At 39.4% G+C, this 21127-nt stretch overlaps 1 protein-coding gene across 9 annotated transcripts in view; it reads right to left on the bottom strand.

Annotated features, from left to right (window-relative positions):
- Nucleotides 1-11614: 11614 nt before the first annotated feature.
- The window catches only part of CPNE3 (copine 3), a 47052-nt gene continuing 37539 nt past the window's right edge, over nt 11615-21127 (bottom strand). For 5 of the 9 annotated variants that reach the window (XM_063606842.1, XM_063606841.1, XM_055116707.2 and 2 more), the window contains 3 exons: nt 18042-18175; nt 16689-16925; nt 11615-14742 (listed from right to left, as the gene is read on the bottom strand). In XM_063606842.1, the coding sequence (XP_063462912.1) occupies nt 14620-14742; nt 16689-16925; nt 18042-18175 (494 nt within the window). In that variant the 3' untranslated portion in view covers nt 11615-14619. Of the gene's footprint in view, nt 14743-16688; nt 16926-18041; nt 18176-19049; nt 20131-21127 lie in introns of those variants that run through there. The other 4 variants (XM_063606845.1, XM_063606843.1, XM_063606844.1 and 1 more) reach the window with 1 other exon arrangement.

Here is a 21127-nt window from a genome sequence, read left to right as displayed (position 1 = left end):
TACCAGTTAAATCCTATTTATACAAATTTAATTTCCACTACCCTAACCATATCCTCCACTTAAGTGGGTCTCCTTGCTTTTTCTCTGGAACAAATACCTGCCCTTCTTCCTCTGGCCTTTGTCCCTGCTGCCTGCCATACTCTGGAAGGTTGTCTCTCCTCCGTCACTTACCTCTGTCCCATACTTCCAACTCTGCTCACATTTTCTGTCTCCCAACTGCCTCTAAAAACATCAACCTATGATGGTTCTATCTCAAGGGATTATCTTTTGTACTTTCAGGAAGTGCCACATAGTACAGCATGTCCTCTAATTTCCTCTTAATTGTAAATTATTTCCACTTAATTATAAATTATAAGAAGGCAACTAGCTCTTGTGCTTTCTTTGCATAATGACAAAAAGCCCAGTTTTTTAAAGGGAGAGAGAATATGAGTAAGTAATTCATGGAAGAAAAACAAATAAGCAATTGACAGAGAAAAGGTGCTTGACTTCACTTGTGCTCAAAGAAATACAAATCAGAACAAAAATGGAATACCACCTTATACCCATCTAACTGGAAAAATACTTGAAAGCAGATAATAGTACCAAGTGCTGGCAAGTATGTACACTGGCTCTACTATTTTAGCAATCTTAGCAAAATTTTGTCAGCACACCTTAGAACTCAGCAGTACCATTTCAGAGTATATATGCCAGAAAATTCTTAAGCAGGTCCATAAGAGGAAATCCATGAGGATATATAGCATTGTTTATAGTACAAAGGAATTGGAGGCAACTCTACTATCTACCTCTAGGAGAATGGGAAAAAAAATATGGTGTGTGGGAGTATAGTTGTGTTTGTAAGATGTTCTATCCAGCAGTTAGAAGTAATGAATTAGATTTACATAAAGCAAAAAGGATAGATATTTTTAAAATACTAGTATAGTTTTTTTAAAAGAAAAAAGAATGAAATCTTCAGTAATACCATGCATGTATATTTCTATAAAGCTTGTCTGATAAAGACCACCAGGAACAAACTATAGTATAATACAATAAAGCCAAGTTTATTAACATGATGCAACAAATTATTCACCAGAGAAAATCTGAGTGTCCCACCAAACACAGGAAAAGACAAGGTTACTATAGGATATTGGGGATGGGGAGAGGTTAAGTGGAGTTTAAATGAAGTGATATTTTGATAGGCTCAAATTAAAGCAAGACAGTGTTTAACATCAGGCTTCAGCTAAGAAGCAAATGTGGGGCCCTGTTTCCTTGAAAACTATTACATTAAGATAAACAGAATGTTGTGTCCAAAACTCTCTTATTTGAAGTTGTGCACCTGGATGCTTTTCTGTGTCAAAATAACTCAGACCCTCCAGGCAACAATGGAATGTTTCAGTCTTACTGATAAAATTTCAAACAGCACTGGGTGAGGTGGCTCACGCCTGTAATCCCAGCACCTTGGGAGGCTGAGGCGGGTGGATCACCTAAGGTCAGGAGTTTGAGACTAGCCTTGCTAATATGGTAAAACTCTGTCTCTACTGAAAATACAAAAATTAGTTGGGTGTGGTGGTGGGTGCCTGTAGTACCAGCTACTTGGGAGGCTGAGGCAGGAGAATTGCCTGAACCCAGGAGGTGGAGGTTGCAGTGATCCAAGATCATGCCACTGCACTCCAGCCTGGACGATACAGCGAGACTCCGTCAAAAACAAAAAACAAAAAACAAACAACAAAAAAAACCCCAGCTATTTTAAAACAAGATTTTTTTCTTAATAATATGTGAGTAGACAGGAAGCAATTATCAAGCATACACACATGCACACACACAAAGTTGAGGCAAAAGAAGTCCCCCATGCTAAGTGTATTAGTCTGTTTTCATGCTAATGATAAAGACATACCCGAAACTAGAAAGAAAAAGAGGTTTCATGGACTTACAATTCCACATGGCTGGGGAGGCCTCACAATCATGGAAGAAAGCAAGGAGGAGCAAGTCACATCTTACATGGATGGCAGCAGGCAAAGAGAGAGCTTGTGCAGAGAAACTCCCATTTTTAAAACCATCAGATCTCCTGAGACTTATTCACTATCATGAGAACAGCATGAAAAAACCCACCCCTGGCCAGGCGCGGTGGCTCACACCTGTAATCCCAGCACTTTGGGAGGCCGAGGTGGGCAGATCATGAGGTCAGGAGATAGAGACCACGGTGAAACTCCGTCTCTACTAAAAATACAAAAAAAATTACCCAGGCTTGGTGGCAGGCGCCTGTAGTCCCAGCTACTCAGGAGGCTGAGGCAGGAGAATGGTGTGAACCCAGGAGGCGGAGCTTGCAGTGAGCCGAGATCGCGCCACTGCACTCCACCCTGGGCGACAGAGCAAGACTCCATCTCAAAACAAACAAACAAAAAAACCCACCCCCATGATTCAATCACCTCCAACCAGGTTCTTCTCACAATATGTGGGAATTGTGGGAGTTACAATTCAAGATGAGATATGGGTGGGGACACAGCCAAACCATATCACTAAGGTTTAGACAGGCTGAAAATAATAATAGCTAGCACTTACACAGCATTTACTGTCTACCAGATACTGCTCTAAGTGTTGTACCTCTGTTAGCTCATTTAATCTTCGTAGTAGCCCCATGATGTAATTATTGTTTTTATCATCCTCACCATTTCTCAGATGAGGAAAATGAGACATCACTTTCCCTAGGCACTGTGAATGCAAAGATTTCCCATGTCCAGATATTGGAAAGGGCTCACCACATTCCACAGAGCATGCTGATACACATGTGGGGCTTTTACGTAAAGGCCATGGAAAAGATGCAGCAAGAGAAAAAGAGCACAGGCAAGCAGTGGGAGCCTGACAATCATCCCATGAGCAAGCTCCCCAAGGTGGTTACACAAGGATCTGACCAGACTCTGTCTCAGGGATTGAACCACCAAGATCTGTGCAAGGAATCTAGGCTTTGGGAGAGCTCAAAGCTATAAAATCAACAGTGGGCTTCATATACCCCTCTCTCCACATATCAAAGGCATGCTGCCTAACCAATTAGATCACTAGAAAACCTTTAGTGAAGAAACTGCCTCGGAGTTGCCAGAGTTTAGCACTTTAAACACCGCATTATTCTCACTGCCCTTATCTTGGCCAAGGGTCAAAATCCAGACATCCAGGGGTCTCCAGAGATAAAGGGTGAGCCTTTCCCTACTTCTTTCTTTCCCTACTACTGCTAATCCACATATATCTCTTCTCTGGACTCCCTATAGTCCATGTTCGTTAATCATTTGACTAATTAATTGATGATTTATAGATACAGCAGGTCCTCAAGTAATGTGGTTACGTACAATGTCGTTTTGTTATAACATGAGTGAGAAAAAAATAGATTCCTCTCTACAGCCACTGTCTGCATGGATTTTGCACGTTCTTTTCATGACTGTGTGGGTTTCTCCAGTTTTCTCCTATGTCCCAAAGAAGTGCCTGTTAGGTGGGCTGCTGTGTCTAAATGGTCCCAGTTAGAGTGAGTGTGGGAGTGTGTGTGTGTGTGTGTGTGTGTGTGTGTGGGTGGGTGTGTGTGTTTGTTAATGTGGGTGTGTGTGGGTATGTGTGTGTGTGTGGGCATGTGTGATTGTGTGGGTGTGTGTGTGAGTGTGCGTGTGTGTGAGTGTGTGGGTGTGTGTGAATGCACCTTATGATGGATGGCATCCTTTCCAGGGTCAGTTCTTACCTGTGTCCTTCACTGCTGGGATATTCTCAGGTCACCTGAGACTCTGAACTGGAATAATTGAGTAAGTAATTATCTTATTTTAATTAATCTTTCTTAAATGTGTGTACAGCTCACACTTATTTCAATGTTTAATATTATAGGTGTCTTGGCCATTATTTTGAAGTTTGGTGATGTTTTTATGACCAGAAATATGCCATGGGAACTTAACTCTTGTTTATACTAATTAGCCTATGGTAAAATTGGTTAATGTCAAGTGAAGACTTATTATATATGAAAGTTCTTCCCCAACCAGGTCTGACCTCGACAATTAATCACCAAAAATACAGTGCAGCATGGGCTGGTTAAAAGAGATGTATCATGATAAGATCTGCAGAGAAAGAAGGAAGAAGCCACTCAGCAGAGGTTCTATATTTTAAATCTTAAATAGTTAAAGAAGGAAAACAATATCTCTATAAGAAGTAATTTTTTCACCCTGTGGGCACAATTGTTTATTTCAACAAGCAATTTCCTCTGATTCACTGAAGCCATTCCAAGTGTTATTTGCTCAAAATTGATTATAATATCACCTTCTATTTCACTTTTATCTGTGGCCCCCAAAACTCAGCACAACCTATAAGCTGTCCTCTGGTCTTAAAAATGCCCAGCTCTATTTTGCATTGTCAAACTACATTAATTTGCTTTTGCTAACTAAAATGTAGTAAGTTAAAATAATCATTTATTAGCTCCTGAATCATTTATTGGTTTCTATAGGTTGCCAATTTGAGCTCGTTCTTCTGGTCTCAGCTGGGCTAATTCATGCTCTGTAGTCAGCTGCCGGATTGACTGGGGGCTGGCTGGTGTAGAACAGTCTCAGGACAGTCTCAGATGGGACAGCTTTTTTCTAACCACATGGTCTGTCATCCTGAAAATGGGTACACTGGGTGTGGAGACTGCACAAGTTTCTGAGAGGAGAGAAAGCAGAAGTGAGCCAGGCTCTTGAGGCATAGGCTCAGAATTCACACATCATTATGTCTACACATTCTATTAAAGTAAGTCACAAAACCAGCCTAGATTAAAGGGGTAGAGAAATGAAATCCACTTCTTAATGGGGGGACAGCAAAGTCACATTGCAAAAGGAGTGGATCCAGAGGCAGCGGAAGGATTCTGGCCATTTTTCAATCTATCAAACAGAATTGTCACATAAAACACAGGACACTCAGTTAATGAATCCTTTTTTTTTCTTTTTTTTGAGACAGAGTCTCACTGTTGCTCAGGCTGGAGTGCAGTGGCACGATCTCGGCTCACTGCAACCTCCACCTCCCGGGTTCAAGCGATTCTCCTGTCTCAGCCCCCCGAGTAGCTGGGATTACAGGCATGTGCCATCACGCCTGGCTACTTTTTGTATTTTTAGTAGAAACGGGGTTTCACCATGTTGGCCAGGCTGGTCTCAAAGTCCTGACCTCAGGTGATCTGCTCACCTCAGCCTCCCAAAGTGCTGAGATTACAGGCGTGAGCCACCATGACCAGCCTGAATAATTTTTTAGTATAGATATGCTCCATGCCATAATTGGGACTTGCCTATATGAAAAAATATTCGTTTTTATCCAAAATTCAAATTTAACTTGACATCTTGTATTTTTGTTTGCTAAATCTGCCAACCCCACACACAGACCACGTCAAAAATAAGCAAAACCTTTCTTTAAACGAGAGAGAACTTGGAACTAGAAATGACTTTTAAATTGCACAATTTCATCCAGGTGCAGTGGCTCACGCCTGTAATCTCAGCACTTTGGGAATTTGAGACCAGCCTGCCCAACATGGTGAAACCCCGTCTCTACTAAAAAAACAAAGAAACAAAAAGATTAGCTGGGCGTGGTAACATGTACCTGTAATCCCAGCTACTTGGAAGGATGAGACACAAGAATCGCTTGAACCCGGGAGGCAGAGGTTGCAGTAAGCTGAGATCGTGCCATTGCACTCCAGCCTGGGTGACAGGGCGAGACTGTCTCAAAAAAAAAAATTAAAATGCCAGGTCCGGTGGCTCACACCTGTAATCCCAGCACTTTGGGAGGCTGACGGGGGTGGATCACTTGAGGTCAGGAGTTCCAGACCAGCCTGACCAACATAGCGAAACCCCTGTCTCTACTAAAATACAAAAAATTAGCCAGGCATGATGGTGCATGCCTGTAGTCCCAGCTACTCGGGAGGCTGAGGCAGGAGAATCGCTTGAACTTGGGAGGCAGAGGTTGCAGTGAACTGACATCGCGCCACTGTACTCCAGCCTGGCGACAGAGCAAGACTCCACCTCAAAAATAAATAAATAAATAAATAAATAAATAAATAAATAAAATTAGCTGGGTGTGGTGGCGGGTGCCTATAATCCCAGCTACTTGGGAGGCTGAGGCAGGAGAATTACTTGAACCAGGAGGCAGAGGTTGCAGTGAGCCAAGATCGTGCCACTGCAAGCCAGCCTGGACAACACAGTGAGACTCTGTCTAAAAACAAAGAAGGACTTAAAAAAAGAAAAATAAAATGAATTGCACAACCTCACCAATTGTAGTATTAGAATGGGCCGAAAGCTCTAAGTATACTCAAAGGAAAGGAGTAACTTGGTCCCCTCTTAACATAATATACAATAAGCTTGTTGAACCTGCAGCCTGCAGGTCGTATGCAGCCCAGACAACTTTGAATGCAGCCCAACACAAATTTGTAAACTTTCTTAAAACATTATGAGTTTTTTTTGTAATTTTTTTTTTTTTTGGCTTATCAGCTACCATTAGTGTTAGTTTATTTTATGTGTGGCCTAAGACAATTCTTCCAATGTCACCCAGGGAAGCCAAAAGATTGAACACCCTTGATATATAAAAATCTATTTTATTTCAGTTGTATTAGATGAAAAATTGCTACACGGAAAACCAATAAGAGAAGAATCTGTACTTTTAGTAATTTGGACCTGTTCTATATTTACAATAATGCCTTTACCCACCTACGGGAATTTTTTAAATCTTTAGAAGGTGTTAATTAATCATTATGCTGTTCTGGAATTTATTATAACTAATCAGACCAAAGATACTTGAAACTGATATTTTAAGTACCATACCCACACGCTGTAGTAAAATTTGATGTTTTTCTCTATGGGTTTTTATGACTGATTGTATTTTTCCTACAATAACTTTTGTGACTAGAAGTGATGGTGCAAAGGTCAAATAAATGTGCATCATTAAGCAATGCAACCTGACATTTCTAGATAATAACTCCCTCGGATGAGGAAAGGGAGTGATACCTGAAAGGTCACAGCCCCCTTACTGTCCGTTTGCACCTCTAGTCATCTCTGCCCAATGCACACAATGATTCTGCCACAAATTTATGAGAATCCTCTCTGCTGGGAATCCTAAGCAATACAGAATTCAGCATATAGTGTATGCTAAGGGTTATTAACTGGGCTCGTGATACAGCTTCTTGCATCCAGCTTTGAATAAATCAAGCTCTGTTGTTTACACCAGAATCTTAGACTTGCAAGGGAATTTAAAGATTCCTACTCCAAGTCCCATTTTACAAAACATTCGTGTTTTGTAATAAGACCCTTTGTCCAGGGCTACGCCAGAGTAAAGCAGAGTTCAAGGTCAAAAGATAACACATGCTTTTCAAACATGAAGCCCATGGAAAGGCTTGATAAAAGTAGCATCCACCTAAAGCAGGCCTTTTTCAAATAAACAAGTACATTTGCCAAGATTTTATGGGGTCAAATGATGATCAAGTCTGCCATGTTAGGACCATATTTATATTCCAAATCTGAGAGGAAAAATTCAGATTTAGCATGTCCTTCAGAAAAGGACTAACCACAGATTTCATTAAAATAGAAATATGTGTGGTCGGGCATGGTGGCTTATGCCTGTAATCCCAGCACTTTAGAAGGCTAAGGCAGTCAGATCACTTGAGGCCAGGAGTTTGAGACCCTGTCTCTATAAAAAATAAAGAAATAAAATATGTGGAAGATCAATATTGTTTGAATTTCAATATCACATTTGTAAAAGTGAATAAAGAGATTTAGTTATGAAACAAAAGGGTTCATTCATACATTCATCTCCCTATACTAACAATGTTTCTCAACCCACGCTTTCTTAATCCATGCCACTGACAATGCCAATTTCTTTGCTGAAAGGCTCTTCCGCTTTCTCTACATTATAAAGCCCCGTAAAACCTTTAAATCCCAGATGAAATGTCAAACCATCCATGAAGCTCTCCAAGATCTTCCCACTGCCCTGACGACTCTCCACATTGAATAGAAAATCTTCCCATTCTAAGCTTCAATATTTTCTCATATAAACTAACTTCTATCTTTATATATTCTCTAGTACATACTTCATTCATTCATTCTTTCAGTGTCTATTTAGGGAATGCCTTCTAAATGCCAAGGTATCTTCTAGGCTCTGAGGAGAAAGCAGTGAACAAACAGGCAAAAATCCCAGATTTCTTGGAACTGACATTCTAGTGGGTGAGGGAGGACAAGAAAAAAAAAACAAAACAACATCAACAACAAAAAAACAACTTCCCAGGCTCCAGCAATCCTCCTACCTCACAGCCTCCCGAGTAGCTGGAACCAAAAGTGTGCTCTACCACACCCAGCTAATTTTTGTATTGAGACAGGTGATTTGGTTTGGCTGTGTCCCCATCTTGAATTGTAGTTCCCATAATCCCCACATGTCATGGGAGGGACCCAGATGGGAGGTAATTGAATCATGGGGGTGGTTACCTCCATGCTGTTCTGGTGATAGTGAGTCAGTTCTCATGAGATCTGATGATTTAGTAAGGGGCTTTCCCCCAACTTTGCTCTGCACTTCTCCATGCTGCCACCAGGTGAAGAAGGATGTGTTTGCTTCCTCTTCTGCCATGATTGTAAGTTTCCTGAAACCTCCCCAGCTATGCTGAACTGTGAGTCAATTACACCTCTTTCCTTTATAAATTACCCAGTCTTGGGTATGCCTTTACTAGCAGCATGAGAACGGACTAATACAATGGGTTTTCACCATGTTGCCCAGGCTGGTCTCAAACTCCTGAGCTTAACCAATCCACCCAACTTAGCCTCCCAAAGTGCCATGATTACAGGCGTAGGCCACTGCACCTGGCCAAAATAAATATACTTTAAACAGAGAAGAAAAATAAAAAGTACTAGGGAAAGAGGTACACTTTTAAATAAGGTGATCAGAAAAGGCCTCACTGAGTGATGCTTAAATAAAGACCTGAAGGAGGTGAGGGAGCAAGGTTCCCAAGTGGCTAGGGGAGGCTGGGTTTTCAGGAAGGGGCAACGGCAAGTGCAAAAGCCCTGAGCCAGGAATATGCCAGGCATATTCAAGTAAGAGCAAGAAAGCCCATGTGGTTGGAGTGAATGACAATGCAGAGATTAGTAGAAAAGAAGTTTAGAAAAGGAAAGAGCAGGAGGGGCCAGACCATCGAGACACTGAAAAGTTGGTAGGATTTGTGATTGAAGGCATGGAGGGAGACTTGTTAGAGTTGTGGTACTAAAGGGAGTGAACTGCAAAAGTGGTTGTTATTGAAAAACTGAATACTTGAAAATGCGATCAGGGAGGGTTTTTTAAAAATCAATAACGATAAGGTCTAGCATATGACCTTCAGAATGTGGGCTGAGGTTGAATAGAGAGCAGTATTATTATAAGGAGGGATAGAGAGTGATCTAATCTAATGATGCGAGATTCAAAGCCAGAGGTTTTAAAGAGGAGGGAAAAGCTCTCTGAAAGCAGAAGGGAGGATCAAGGAGGGGACCTACGCAGCCTCCAAGCCCAGGGGTAGATCAGGAAGAGGAAATTACCATCACTTGAGAGGGCAGCAGAGGAAGCAATGTTCTTCAAGAGAGGCAGGTTTTAATTAGAATTAAAAGGTGAAGGGACTATTCAGAAAAAAAATTGATATCAGAAATTTCTGCTAATGAACGACCCAGTTCTTGAGGGCAGAGTGGAAGGGTATGGGACACTGGAGAGAAGTGGGATGTGGAGTCAGAATACAGGGGTTGGAAACTAATGGTCTGGGCTTCTTGTGAGGACTGGCATGAACAGTGATCACAGGATGGTAGTGGAGAGCAATGAATGATAGCAGGATGAGCAGGAGAAGCATCTTTCCAGAAGCAGCGTTCAAGGGCCCCTCTTTACTCATCACCATGGATGCCTGAAGGCACAAGAAGGGCCAGTCTTACTCCAACACAGCAGAGTCCCTCACCTTGCTCACTCTTGTTCTGTTTAACATATATACTGTCTCCTTTTCCATATTAGATCATAAGCTTTGAAGTCAGCAAGAATTTTTTTACTGTTTGAATTCCCCTGTTGATTGCCAGTAATAGACTACCCAATAAATATTTGTTCAAAGAAAAATTGAATACTTCTTACTGAAAGGAAGGGATGGTTGAAAAAAGCAAATTATTTCCTACTCAGACTTTTCTCTGAGAACTCCTTAAAGCTCCCCATCCTTGAAATTCTTCTGAGTCCAGTCCTAGAAGACCAGGTGCTGCTATAAAACTTGGTGTTTTGTGAGCACCAATAAATGCTTTGTAAGCATCTGCTGATGAAAGACCAGAGATAGCTCTCCTTTCCCAAGCAGTAAGAAGTCACAATTCTGCTTATAATAATACTTTCCATCATTTTGGAGGAAGGAATCAACAGCCAAGCCAAAGTGTAATTCTGTATGGACATTTCAAACTACTGTGGTTTTTCTGGAGAATCTGGCCAAATGTAGTGATGATCAGGAATTGATGTTACTTGGTGACAAGTGACAAGGGTGAGGGTCTTGCTACATGCAAGGGTTTGGCATTCCTGGAGACATATTATCACCAGGTCTGAACCAGCCTCTGCACCATTAAGGAACCAACAAGATACGGGTCTACCAGACAATTTGATAGTGAGGCAGGAAAAGCTCAGAATTTGGAAACAGACCTAGAATCAGACACTTAGAAAGTATGTGACCAAACAGCTGAGTCTCTGCCTGAAGGTGACCACTATCAGCTCTGCCATCTGGCCTTCACCAAGGCAAAGCCACTGCGACTAGACCCACATTTGGTCACAGGGTTCCATGTGGAACTCTGTGGGCTTCTGAACTCATCTGTCTGCCCTAAAAAGTATGGTCCTCTGGTTTTTCAAATGCACAAATATAATCACATCATTCATTTGCTTAAATCAATTTAGTGGCATCCCATTACCCTAAGCCTCAGTCTGAACTCCCTTACCTGCCCCAAAAGGCCCTCAGGATGTAAACACCACCAACCACTCCACCTCATTTCTTTTACCATTTTCCCTCTTATACTTTACATTTCAGCAAACTCAAACTTCTGTCCACTCCTAAAACATTCAACTCTATACTTGCTATTGGCCTGACAGCTTCATAAGTGCTTTTAAACTTCTTCACCTAGCTAACTTTCAGGTCTTAGCTTACATGGCACATCCTCAGGGAAGCGCTCCTTGCCTCTCAGATCGGTTAGGTCTCTCTCTACTGTATGTTGTTTCACGCACAGATCTCACATCTCTATAATTACTTGCTCAATGTTGTCTCTCCCCCACTAGACCATTATTTCTACAAAGGCAGCAATCGTGGCTGTCTTGGTCACCACTGGCAAAGTCCTGCCCAATGCCCATGACAAAAGCAATTAAAACATTTTTTTAAAATTAGGTGGTTACACTATCCTTCTTAACATGATTGATAATCTCAGGCCATTCTAGCTATAAGCTAAGAATCTTTCCTTTACTGTACCCAGAAGAGTATCTTGGACCCACTCAATATCTTTTAAACAAATAAATCCCATAAAATAATATCCCCCAAATTGTTTAATTCAGTAAAATATGAAGTCAAAGGCCACCTAAAACACTATATTTTATTTTTAACTTTTCTATTGTTTTGGTCACATGTAAAGAATAAAAATGAAAACAAGACACTACTGTGTCACATCAAGAAATAACTTTATCCAAAAGGAATTCGAATGTAAGATATATTTAGCATCAATTCATATATTAGTAACTTACACATGTATTGTCAAGTATGACATCCATAAAAGCACAAAACAGTTTCTAACACGTTCCATCAAACTTCTGGTGTACTTTATGTGTCATTTCCATGACTACTAACCACACATATAGAGACTAGGGGATACTTAGTGAAGACAGCTTTCCAGGAAGTTTACAAAATTGAAGAAAAAAAAGTATGTCCAAATATGGCATAAGTAGCAATGGGGCCCTGAATTTACTTTGGAAAGATTGCCTAAGGCACCACTATAATGAACAGTTGTAAATCTCTGATCAGACTTCAAATTTTTCTGGTCTTAAAATTGCAATTCTAACCACAAGGTTAGGTGACTAGATTAGCTGGTATATTATTTCCTCTGTGCCAGCATCTGTAAGAAATATTACATCTATCCTGGGCACCGTCACTCCGATATATATTTGTAATAGATCTGATTATATGAGGTGTGAAAGTCAATATGGGTAATTTTTCTTTAAATGCATTTTAAGAACAAACAGCACTTAAATGAATGGTGGCACAACAGGGAAAAGGACTATTTTAATGTAAAACAATATTAAATCAGCGTGTGATGAGGTTGAGTGCTGAAACTGTGAAAACTGATAATTTAGAAATTGTAAATGCTTTTATTCAAAACTGTAAAAAGGCACCAATTACCCTAGTTTGCTGGAATCACAGTTCTTATGAATAATAGCATCTACTGATGAACATGATCATGAATTAAATGTTTTTAAATTTTAAAACAATTTTAAAATAGAATAATTCTGATAAAATCAGAATATAAAATAATGAAGACCAAATCCAATTGACAGTGATTAACTGTTATTTGGCTGAAGAAAACCAGGAATGCTCATGACCAGCAGTTCCCAAGTACCTTGTGCAGGTGACTCAGGGGCTGCTGAGGAGCTGGTTAAGGAGAAGGAGGATACGCCCAGTGACTGGGACCCTGCCACAGCATCAAACAGATAAGCTCACTTCTGTCTGTTTTACTGTACATTGAGAATATGTGTAAGTCATTTTTTAAAAGGCTTCTTGTGATTAAAAGAGAAAATTCTGAAAACCACAGCAACATATCTACGCTGTTTCCAAGCATACAAAGAGAATTAGAACATCTGAGACAACTATGGCTCCAAACAATCAGAAGAAGGGTTAGTTTTCTTTTCTCCTATTGATAATGTCAAAATGATGTGTCATCTATTGAGCCATACTATGGAGTAGCAGGCTACTAGTTAGATGCCTTCCCCAGTTAACAGCACATATCCAAAGGACAGCTAGCCAAGGGGGAAGGTGGTAGGTAAATGCTCACCTGGGCTAGGCAACCACCACAGCAAGCAGGTCCCCTCTCAGCCTGGCCTTGGCAATGAGCTGCTTCTGAGAAGCCACAGCTGTCTGTGGTTGAGAGCTCACTCCCTTGAGGCATTGCAGAGAACAAGAGACATGGGCTGTGGGGCAGCTTTTCAATAAAACTGAGAGGCACATCAACATGGCACTGTATGTGTCCACTTAAGGATATATGATAAACATGCAATTTCAAAAGGTAAATTATTAAAGATAATTGGCCAATATATAGATATGCATAGTTTTTAGCACATAGGCCCTCAATAAAATATTAGGATCTATTCTGAAAATGTAATGTTCACTAAGTAATACGCTGTAAAAGGTAAAAGTCAGGAAAAGAAATTCAATTCTTAAAAAAAAAAAAGCACATAAAATCCACCCTATCTTAATGCAGCAGTTGGAAAAGTTTTCTTTTTTCTTTCCTTTTTCTAAGTTGCAGTAGGTTTTATACCTAATAAGGTATGCTGTAGACATAGGAAATAGCACATTATTAAATTGTAAAATGCAATTTTGATTAACAGATAACTGGTATCATGAGTTTAAAAATCAGATGAAAATGGTACTTTAAAAAAGGAGAAAATGACTAAGTGGATCTGTACAAATCAATGTATGGGACCTTAGCAAGGAAAGTATAAAATTTTTTTTTAGTAAGCAGTTTTTCATTAGTTAGAAGGAAATGGAATTCTGAATTTCACCTTATATGTTTGGTCCTCTTATCTTTCCTGGACAAAACAGTCCTAACCATTTTAACAAATCTCAATTAAAGTAATCTAATAATGTAGAATTCAGGACAACCTACCATCTGTGCATCTACAATATCCTGAAAGTCTTGCTCAGTTAATGAAAAAAAAAAGCCAAATCTGACCATGTTTACAGTTTTCCACAATAAAATAAAATATCTAGAAAGGCAAATAAAAATGGCTTACTTACATGAGGTTATTTTTACTTGTTGATTGTACATTTAAAAAACTGAGTATGTGCCTTTTCCTGCTCATTCAGTACTTTTCATAAAGTCCCAAGTTGAGTGCATGCTGTTTTGTAAACCACAGTGTCTAAACTGTAGCAAAAATCAGATGCACAGACAGGTAATTTTTACCTTGCAGAAAAGCACTGTATACAGAGTTACAGGAACAAATTTGATATCATATAATTTAAGAAGCTCTCATAATCAGGTATGGACATTGGCTTATACAACATACACTGTGAATCAGGCACAGCAACCTGCAAACCACATCATCCCAACAGTTTTCCATTCTTCCTATTGACAAACACTTAAAAACAGCATTTTCATCATATGAAAGTAAACAAAAACAACAACAGAATAAGCTTTCCCCACACTAATTTCTAATCCAAAGAACTTTACTGCAATTAATGTAAATCGCTATCAATCACTGAATTGATTGGGCAAAGATGGACTTGGCACTGTCCCCCCAAAATAACCTAGAAAGAATGCTTTAAACAGATATAATCCATAGAGAAAGAGATTTACATCATAAATGCTGGGGGTAAAAAGTACATAGAATGACAGATACATGATTTGGGGTGAGAGATGGCATTGCTCCACATAACACAAAAGAATTCTGTTGAAGTGGTCACTGCTTCTGTTGTTTCGTGGCTGGGTTCTTGGGAGGAAGGAGTTTGTATGTATTGAAGTAGCCCACCACCTGCTGGGGAATCTCTGCCAAGACACACTGAGCAAGTGCTTCTTTTGGAGCCTTGTGAAAAACAAAATCAAAGTGACTTTATTAGCAACTGAATTTTCCTGGCTTTTTCATAAAAGACTAGGGATACTTCAGCAGCCACTAAAATGAAGCAATTCTAATTCATAGGCCTATACCTTTTCTTAGGAACAGCCCATGAAATATGGAATGAGCTAACTAGCCAATGTTATTTATGATTGCTATTACTATCCCTGCTAACATTTGTCAAGTCCTTTTTTGGTGCCAGCATTTTAACATTTGATGATTTTGTTGTTGTTGTTTTATAACTTTTAAATGTGGTTCTTTCACTTACTTGGTATTAATTTTTTTTTACTTTTTTTTACTACATTTATAGATTCATAGGAAGTTGCAAAAACAATAAAGAAAGGTACCGTGTACCCTTCACCCAGATTCCTCCAAAGGTAACATCTTGCATAACTATAGTATAGTATCAAAACCAAAACCAGGCAGCTGACATTGATACAGTTCACAGAACTTACTCTGATTTCTAGTTTTACATGTACTCATTTGTGTGTGTGTGTGTGTGTGTGTGTGTGTTTGTTTCTGTATAATTCGATGCAATTTTGTCATCTGGGTAGATCTGTTTAACCACCACCACAATCGAGATACAGAACTGCCTCAACACCACAAAGATCCCTACCTAACATTACTACTTTATAATCACAACACTCCACTTCCTCCCCTTCCATTGCTGGTGGGAATGTTAAATGATATAGCCACTTTAGAAGAGTTTAACAACTGCTTTAAGAATTAAACATGCAACTACCGTATAACCCAGCAACTGTAGTCCTAGGTATTTATCCCAGAGGAATAAAAACTTATGTTTGCACAAAAACCCATGAATAGGCTGGGTGCGGTGGCACACGCCTGTAATCCCAGCACTTAGGGAGGCCGAGGCGGGTGGATCACTTGAGGTCAGGAGTTTGAGACCAGCCTGGCCAACATGGTAAAACCCTGTCTCTACTAAAAAATAGAAAAAAATTGCCAGGCATAGTGTTGCACACCTGTAATCCCAGCTACTCGGGAGGCTGAGGCATGAGAATCACTTGAACCCAGGAGGCGGAAGTTGCAGTACTGTACTCCAGCCTGGGTGACAGAGCAAGACTCTGTCTCAAAACAAAAACAAAACAAACAAACAACAACAACAACAAAAACCCATGCATAAATGTTTATAGTAGGCTTATGTATCAGAGAGAAAAACAGGCAACAGCCAGATGTCCTTCTGTGGGGTAACGGTTACACAAATGGTGGTGCATCCATACCATGGAATATGACTCAGCAATAAAAAGAAGTACTTGCAAAAACTTGGTGATTCTCGAGAGTGATGCTGAGTGGAAAAAAAGCCAGTCCCAAAAGGTTGTATATTGTACGATTCCATTTATATGATATTCTTGAAATGATAAAATTATAGAAATGAAGACTATATTAGTAAGTGGTTTCCAAGGTTAAGGAAGGGCTAGAAGTAGAAAGAAGGGGATGTGGTTATAAAAGGGCAACAAGGGGGATCCTTATGATGCATCTTGATTATACCACTGTAAGTATCCTGGTTGTGATTCTGTACTATAGCTCTGCAATATGTTACTACTGGAGTAAACTGGGTAAAATAGTCTTCTAAGAGATATTCATCAAACTAAACTTCCAGCTTGAGGGGGATTTGGCATACGGTTACATAAGAGTTTTTTCCTGTTGTTACAAAGGTAAAGATAAAATACTTGAGAGTCACAATACTATTTCAAAACAATTTATCATATAGCCTGCAAGACGCACATAATGAACATCCTGAAGCAACACTGCTAAACCAAATCGGAGCTCTCAAATGGACAAAGGACAGTGTTCACACATCCTCTAACCCTGCACACCTACTCAACTGCCTGGTTGTAGATGGGCAAAGGTCTGTGTTCAGTCACTTTAGTGTTTGAGTAGGGAGGAGTGGTACTCACATTCTGGAACTGTCTGAAAGGCACAAACTGGACAATATCTCTGATGGCCACTTCGCCCGATGGGGAGCGGAGACTTCCACCATCACCATCCAGAAACTCCATGGCGCTGAAGTCAGCACCTCCAACTCCAACAATTATGATGGACATAGGCAGCCTGGAGGCATTAACTATAGCTTGTCTGGTTTCATCAAGGTCTGTGATCACACCATCAGTAATAATCAAAAGCACAAAATATTGCTGCCAGAAAAAGAAAACATGTCCCCTGAGCAAGTCAAGCAATGGCTAATGGCATCTCTGGCTTGATGAGTCATCCAGTCTTTCTTGTTCATTTTCCTTGCCAGTCTCTACCCTAGCTACCACCACATAAAATATTCTAAGCTTCTCTGATGACAAGGAAATTGACTCTTACAAAAGCTGCAGGTTCATTAAAAGTGCAGCAGACCACAAAATAGGGTTGGCAAAATATATGGAAGCAGGACATCTAAATGTCAAAGATTAACCTTTCAGTAAGGCTAGGAATAAACAGTTTTAACTCAAGTATTAAATATGTCAAAGTATCTATCAAGGAGGCAAGTGGAAACTTCATTCTCAGAAGATCAAATAAATACAAAAATTATTAGAATTAGAATATTAGAATACAAAAATTTTAGAAACTAAAATACACACAAAAAAATAGATATGGTTTAAGTGATGAAATCATCCCCCAGATTGTGTCACCTAAGATAAACCTTTTCAGAGAGCAGTAAAATGTTACATCAAGTAGTGACTCCATCTTTTGGGCCATTTAAGTCTAGAATAGGAATAAGATTTACAATATTAGTTAACATATGTTGAGTGTTTACTCTGACCCAGGCATTGTGCACTTTATATGAATTATCTAACCTTTTCAACAACAGTATGAGGTAGTTTCCCCTAACTTACTTCTGAATATGCTGAAGCTAAGAGAAATTTGGTATCCACGGTCCAATAGGTAATGGTTACCTCATTCAAATATCTTTAGTACAATAAGAAATCTTGCAACAGCATCTGATGTGGTAAGTTTCCTTAAGCTTAATTTGTTATGTCTACTTCAAAAAGGTAGATGATACGCATTTTTTTTTTTTGGTAGAACCTATCTAAGAAAGTTAATTCCAAGGATAAAAGACTCATGAATGCCAAGGGTTGTTTTGCTGTTGTCTTATTTTTAACGATCACTAGTATAACAACAACAAAAGTTACTCCCAAACCAAGAATGACTGTGTTATTGTATCTTGCCCTGACTTTGTATTATGACAAACCAAAAACATAGAAAAATGGCACCAGGAGCTGCTACCAATCCACATTCTTCCCATTCCCTGGCCATAGAGCACTTACAGAAGCTGTCTGCTGTTGCGTGGCTGCAGCAGCAAACCTGGCCACGTGATTTATGATTGGAGAAAAATTAGTTGGTCCATAGAGTTTTATCTGAGGAAGACAAGACCGATACGCCTCTACAATGCCTTGGATTCCTAGAACAAACAAACAAATAAAAAACAGTACTAAAAATTCTCAAGCACAATGTGTTTATTCACAATACTGGCTAATTTGATTATATGTATCAACATATAGTGCTTTAAATAGTCAAAAGTTCTATAAGCAGTGGTTCCTCTAAGCTATGTATTACATAACTCCATAGGTATGATCCATTGCAAAAACCTATAAGCTCTGTCCTCCCCCAACAGAAGGGATTTACTTTCATCTCAGTCAAATTACTTATTAGTCTACGGTAGGACTGTTACATCTGTGCTTAATTTTTAATACATGTTGGGAATGTGGCTCTGATAGAAAACCATGAAAAAGGTTTCACATCATACAACTGATGATGAAAGGTAAGAAAGAGTTATTAATAAAATGAAAAATCATTTGCATATATGGCCAGAGGTTCTACAAAAATACCAGATGGCGATAAACCTAATATTAATTCTAGTTAATTAACTGATACAAGTGTTTATTCAATAAGTTAAAGGTTAATCATTGTATCACAGACTGCATTAGTTCCAAATATTCACTTCCAGGTTACTTATCCATTTTGCTGCAGAAGCACTGATGTGTTTGTTTAGGGGTATTACCCCTAGACCTGCTGGTGCATTTTATAATAGAAAGTTGGACAGGACCATTTGATTAGCTTTGACCAATGCATGTGACACCCATGCCTAAGGAGATGTCTTAAGAACTACTGCCTGTTTTTTCCAGCTCTCTTGCTCCTTTCCTCTGCCGTAGGAGCAGCACATCCCAGATAAGGCTGTTCCTTCAGCCTGAGTCCCAATATAAGAAACATGGAGAGAACTCCAGCCTAGCTGCATGTAAAATGAGCAAGAAATAAACTGTTGTCATTAAAGCCACTGAGATTTAGAGATTGTTTATTACAACAGCACAACCCAATGAAAGTTGACTGACATTGCTGGTCAAAGCACTGCTGATGAAACTTGTATCCCACACAAGCACCTGTTGAATCTGCCCTTAATATCACAGCATTTAGGATGCAGACAGGATAACAGAAATTCTAAAGAATTTCCAACAATACTTGCTGAGATCATCACAGATACTTGCCACAAAAAAAAAAAAAAAACTTAATGTAAATCAAAACAGGTATCTTGCTTTTAAAATGTCTAAGAGAACACAGATCAACAAAAAAGAGAAGCATATACAGTCATGTGTCACTTACCAATGGGGATAAATTCCGAGAAATGCATCGTTAGGTGATTTCATCATCATATGAACATCATAGAGTATACTTACACAAACCTAGATGGTATAGCCTATTACTCCTAGGTTAAAAACCTGTACTGCATATTGCTATGCTGAATAATGTAGGCAATTATAGCAACTGTACCTTTTCTATGTCTTTACAGTAAAAATAAAATATTAAAATCTTATGGGCCTATTGTCATACATGTGGTCTGTCCTTGACTAAAATGTCATTTTTAGTGCATGACCACACTTGGCTTGAAAGCTTCAGGAAACCAACTCTCTTCTCTTAAAATGTAAGAGTTCCAATAAACTCCTCTTAGTTTCTTTGAACTTAGGAACAGGTAGTCTTATGAACAACCTTTGAGAACATAACTAATTCATATGCAGGGGTGATTTTACATGCATAAGGTCCATGTTACTAGTAGTCAGTCCAGTAGTAACAAAGGTATAAATAATTCATTTAGGGCTGGGCACGGTGGCTCATGCCTATAATCTCAGCACTTCGGGAGGCAGAGGCAGGTAGATCACAGGAGGTCAGCAGTTCTAGACCAGCCTGGCCAACATGGTGAAACCCCGTCTTTACTAAAAATACAAAAATTAGCCGAGCATGGTGGCAGGCGCCTGTAATCCCAGCTACTCGGTTGCGGGGGGGGAGCGGGCTGTGGCAGGAGAATTGCTTGAACCTGGGAGGAGGAGGTTGCAGTGAGCCGAGATCGTGCCATTGCACTCCAGCCTGGGGGAAAAGAGCAAGACTTTGTCTCAAAAAAAAAAAAAAAAAAAAAAAAATTAATAATAATAATAATAATTTCTTCACAAATATCAAGAGCTTTCAATTCCTTAATTAAAATTGAATTATGCCAAAACCCTTTGTATGTATCAAAGTAACAAGTTATTTCTAAGGCATATTATTTCTAAGGCAACTGGATTCAATGATTAGTTAGGAAAAGGGGATTAAACTTCCTTGCCTTAAAATAAGGCTCTGAGCTTTTTGCTGTATAGTATCTCCTTTGTTTAAAACCAAACTGATGCTTTTTCCAGAGTGTAAACCACTTGGTGAACAGCCCAAGGATGGGCTTACATTACTCACAGAGTGACTGAACTTCTAAAATGAATTATCATATGATATGTCATCCATATTCATTTACAATAAATGAAAGCTAATTACAACAAATTCTAAAGATTATCCACTTTCATTATAAAAATGAAGCATATTTCTTAAAAAGAATAACATTCCCAGTTTCAAATGGCTAGGGAATAAAAGAGGTCACAACCAGTCACTGAAAGTGCCTCAAAGAACACTGAATTAGTATGGAAAAAGTGTTCTGGGGAAAAGAACAAAACCATATTGCAAACTGCCCCCACAAAAATTGTTTATGCTCTTCCACCTTATGAATATTGTTTAGGAAGAAAAGGAAAAAACATTTTCTCCTGTTAGAAAGCTATACATTTGTAATTGTCAAAAGGACCCTTTGCAGAAAATTAGAGTATTGTCTAGAATTTTAAATTATGCCTCTGCTCCCACACCTATCTTGCCTTCTCCAAACTCTTTAGTCTGATATATAATTTAGTGGAAGAGCTGGCATTTCTGGTTGATTGCTCAATGTGGTAAAAAAAAGAAGCAGCACTTGGATACTTGAGGTATAAGGGAAAAAGTAAAATGTGGCTGGGCATGGTGGCTCACGCCTCTAATCCCAGTACTTTGGGAGGCCAAGACAGAAGGCAGGAAGATA

This window comes from Pan paniscus, chromosome 7 (genome assembly GCF_029289425.2).
Source record: "Pan paniscus chromosome 7, NHGRI_mPanPan1-v2.0_pri, whole genome shotgun sequence".
Classification (NCBI taxonomy): domain Eukaryota; kingdom Metazoa; phylum Chordata; class Mammalia; order Primates; family Hominidae; genus Pan; species Pan paniscus.
Note: the sequence above shows the minus strand (reverse complement) of the source record. Positions and strands in the feature narration are given on the sequence as shown.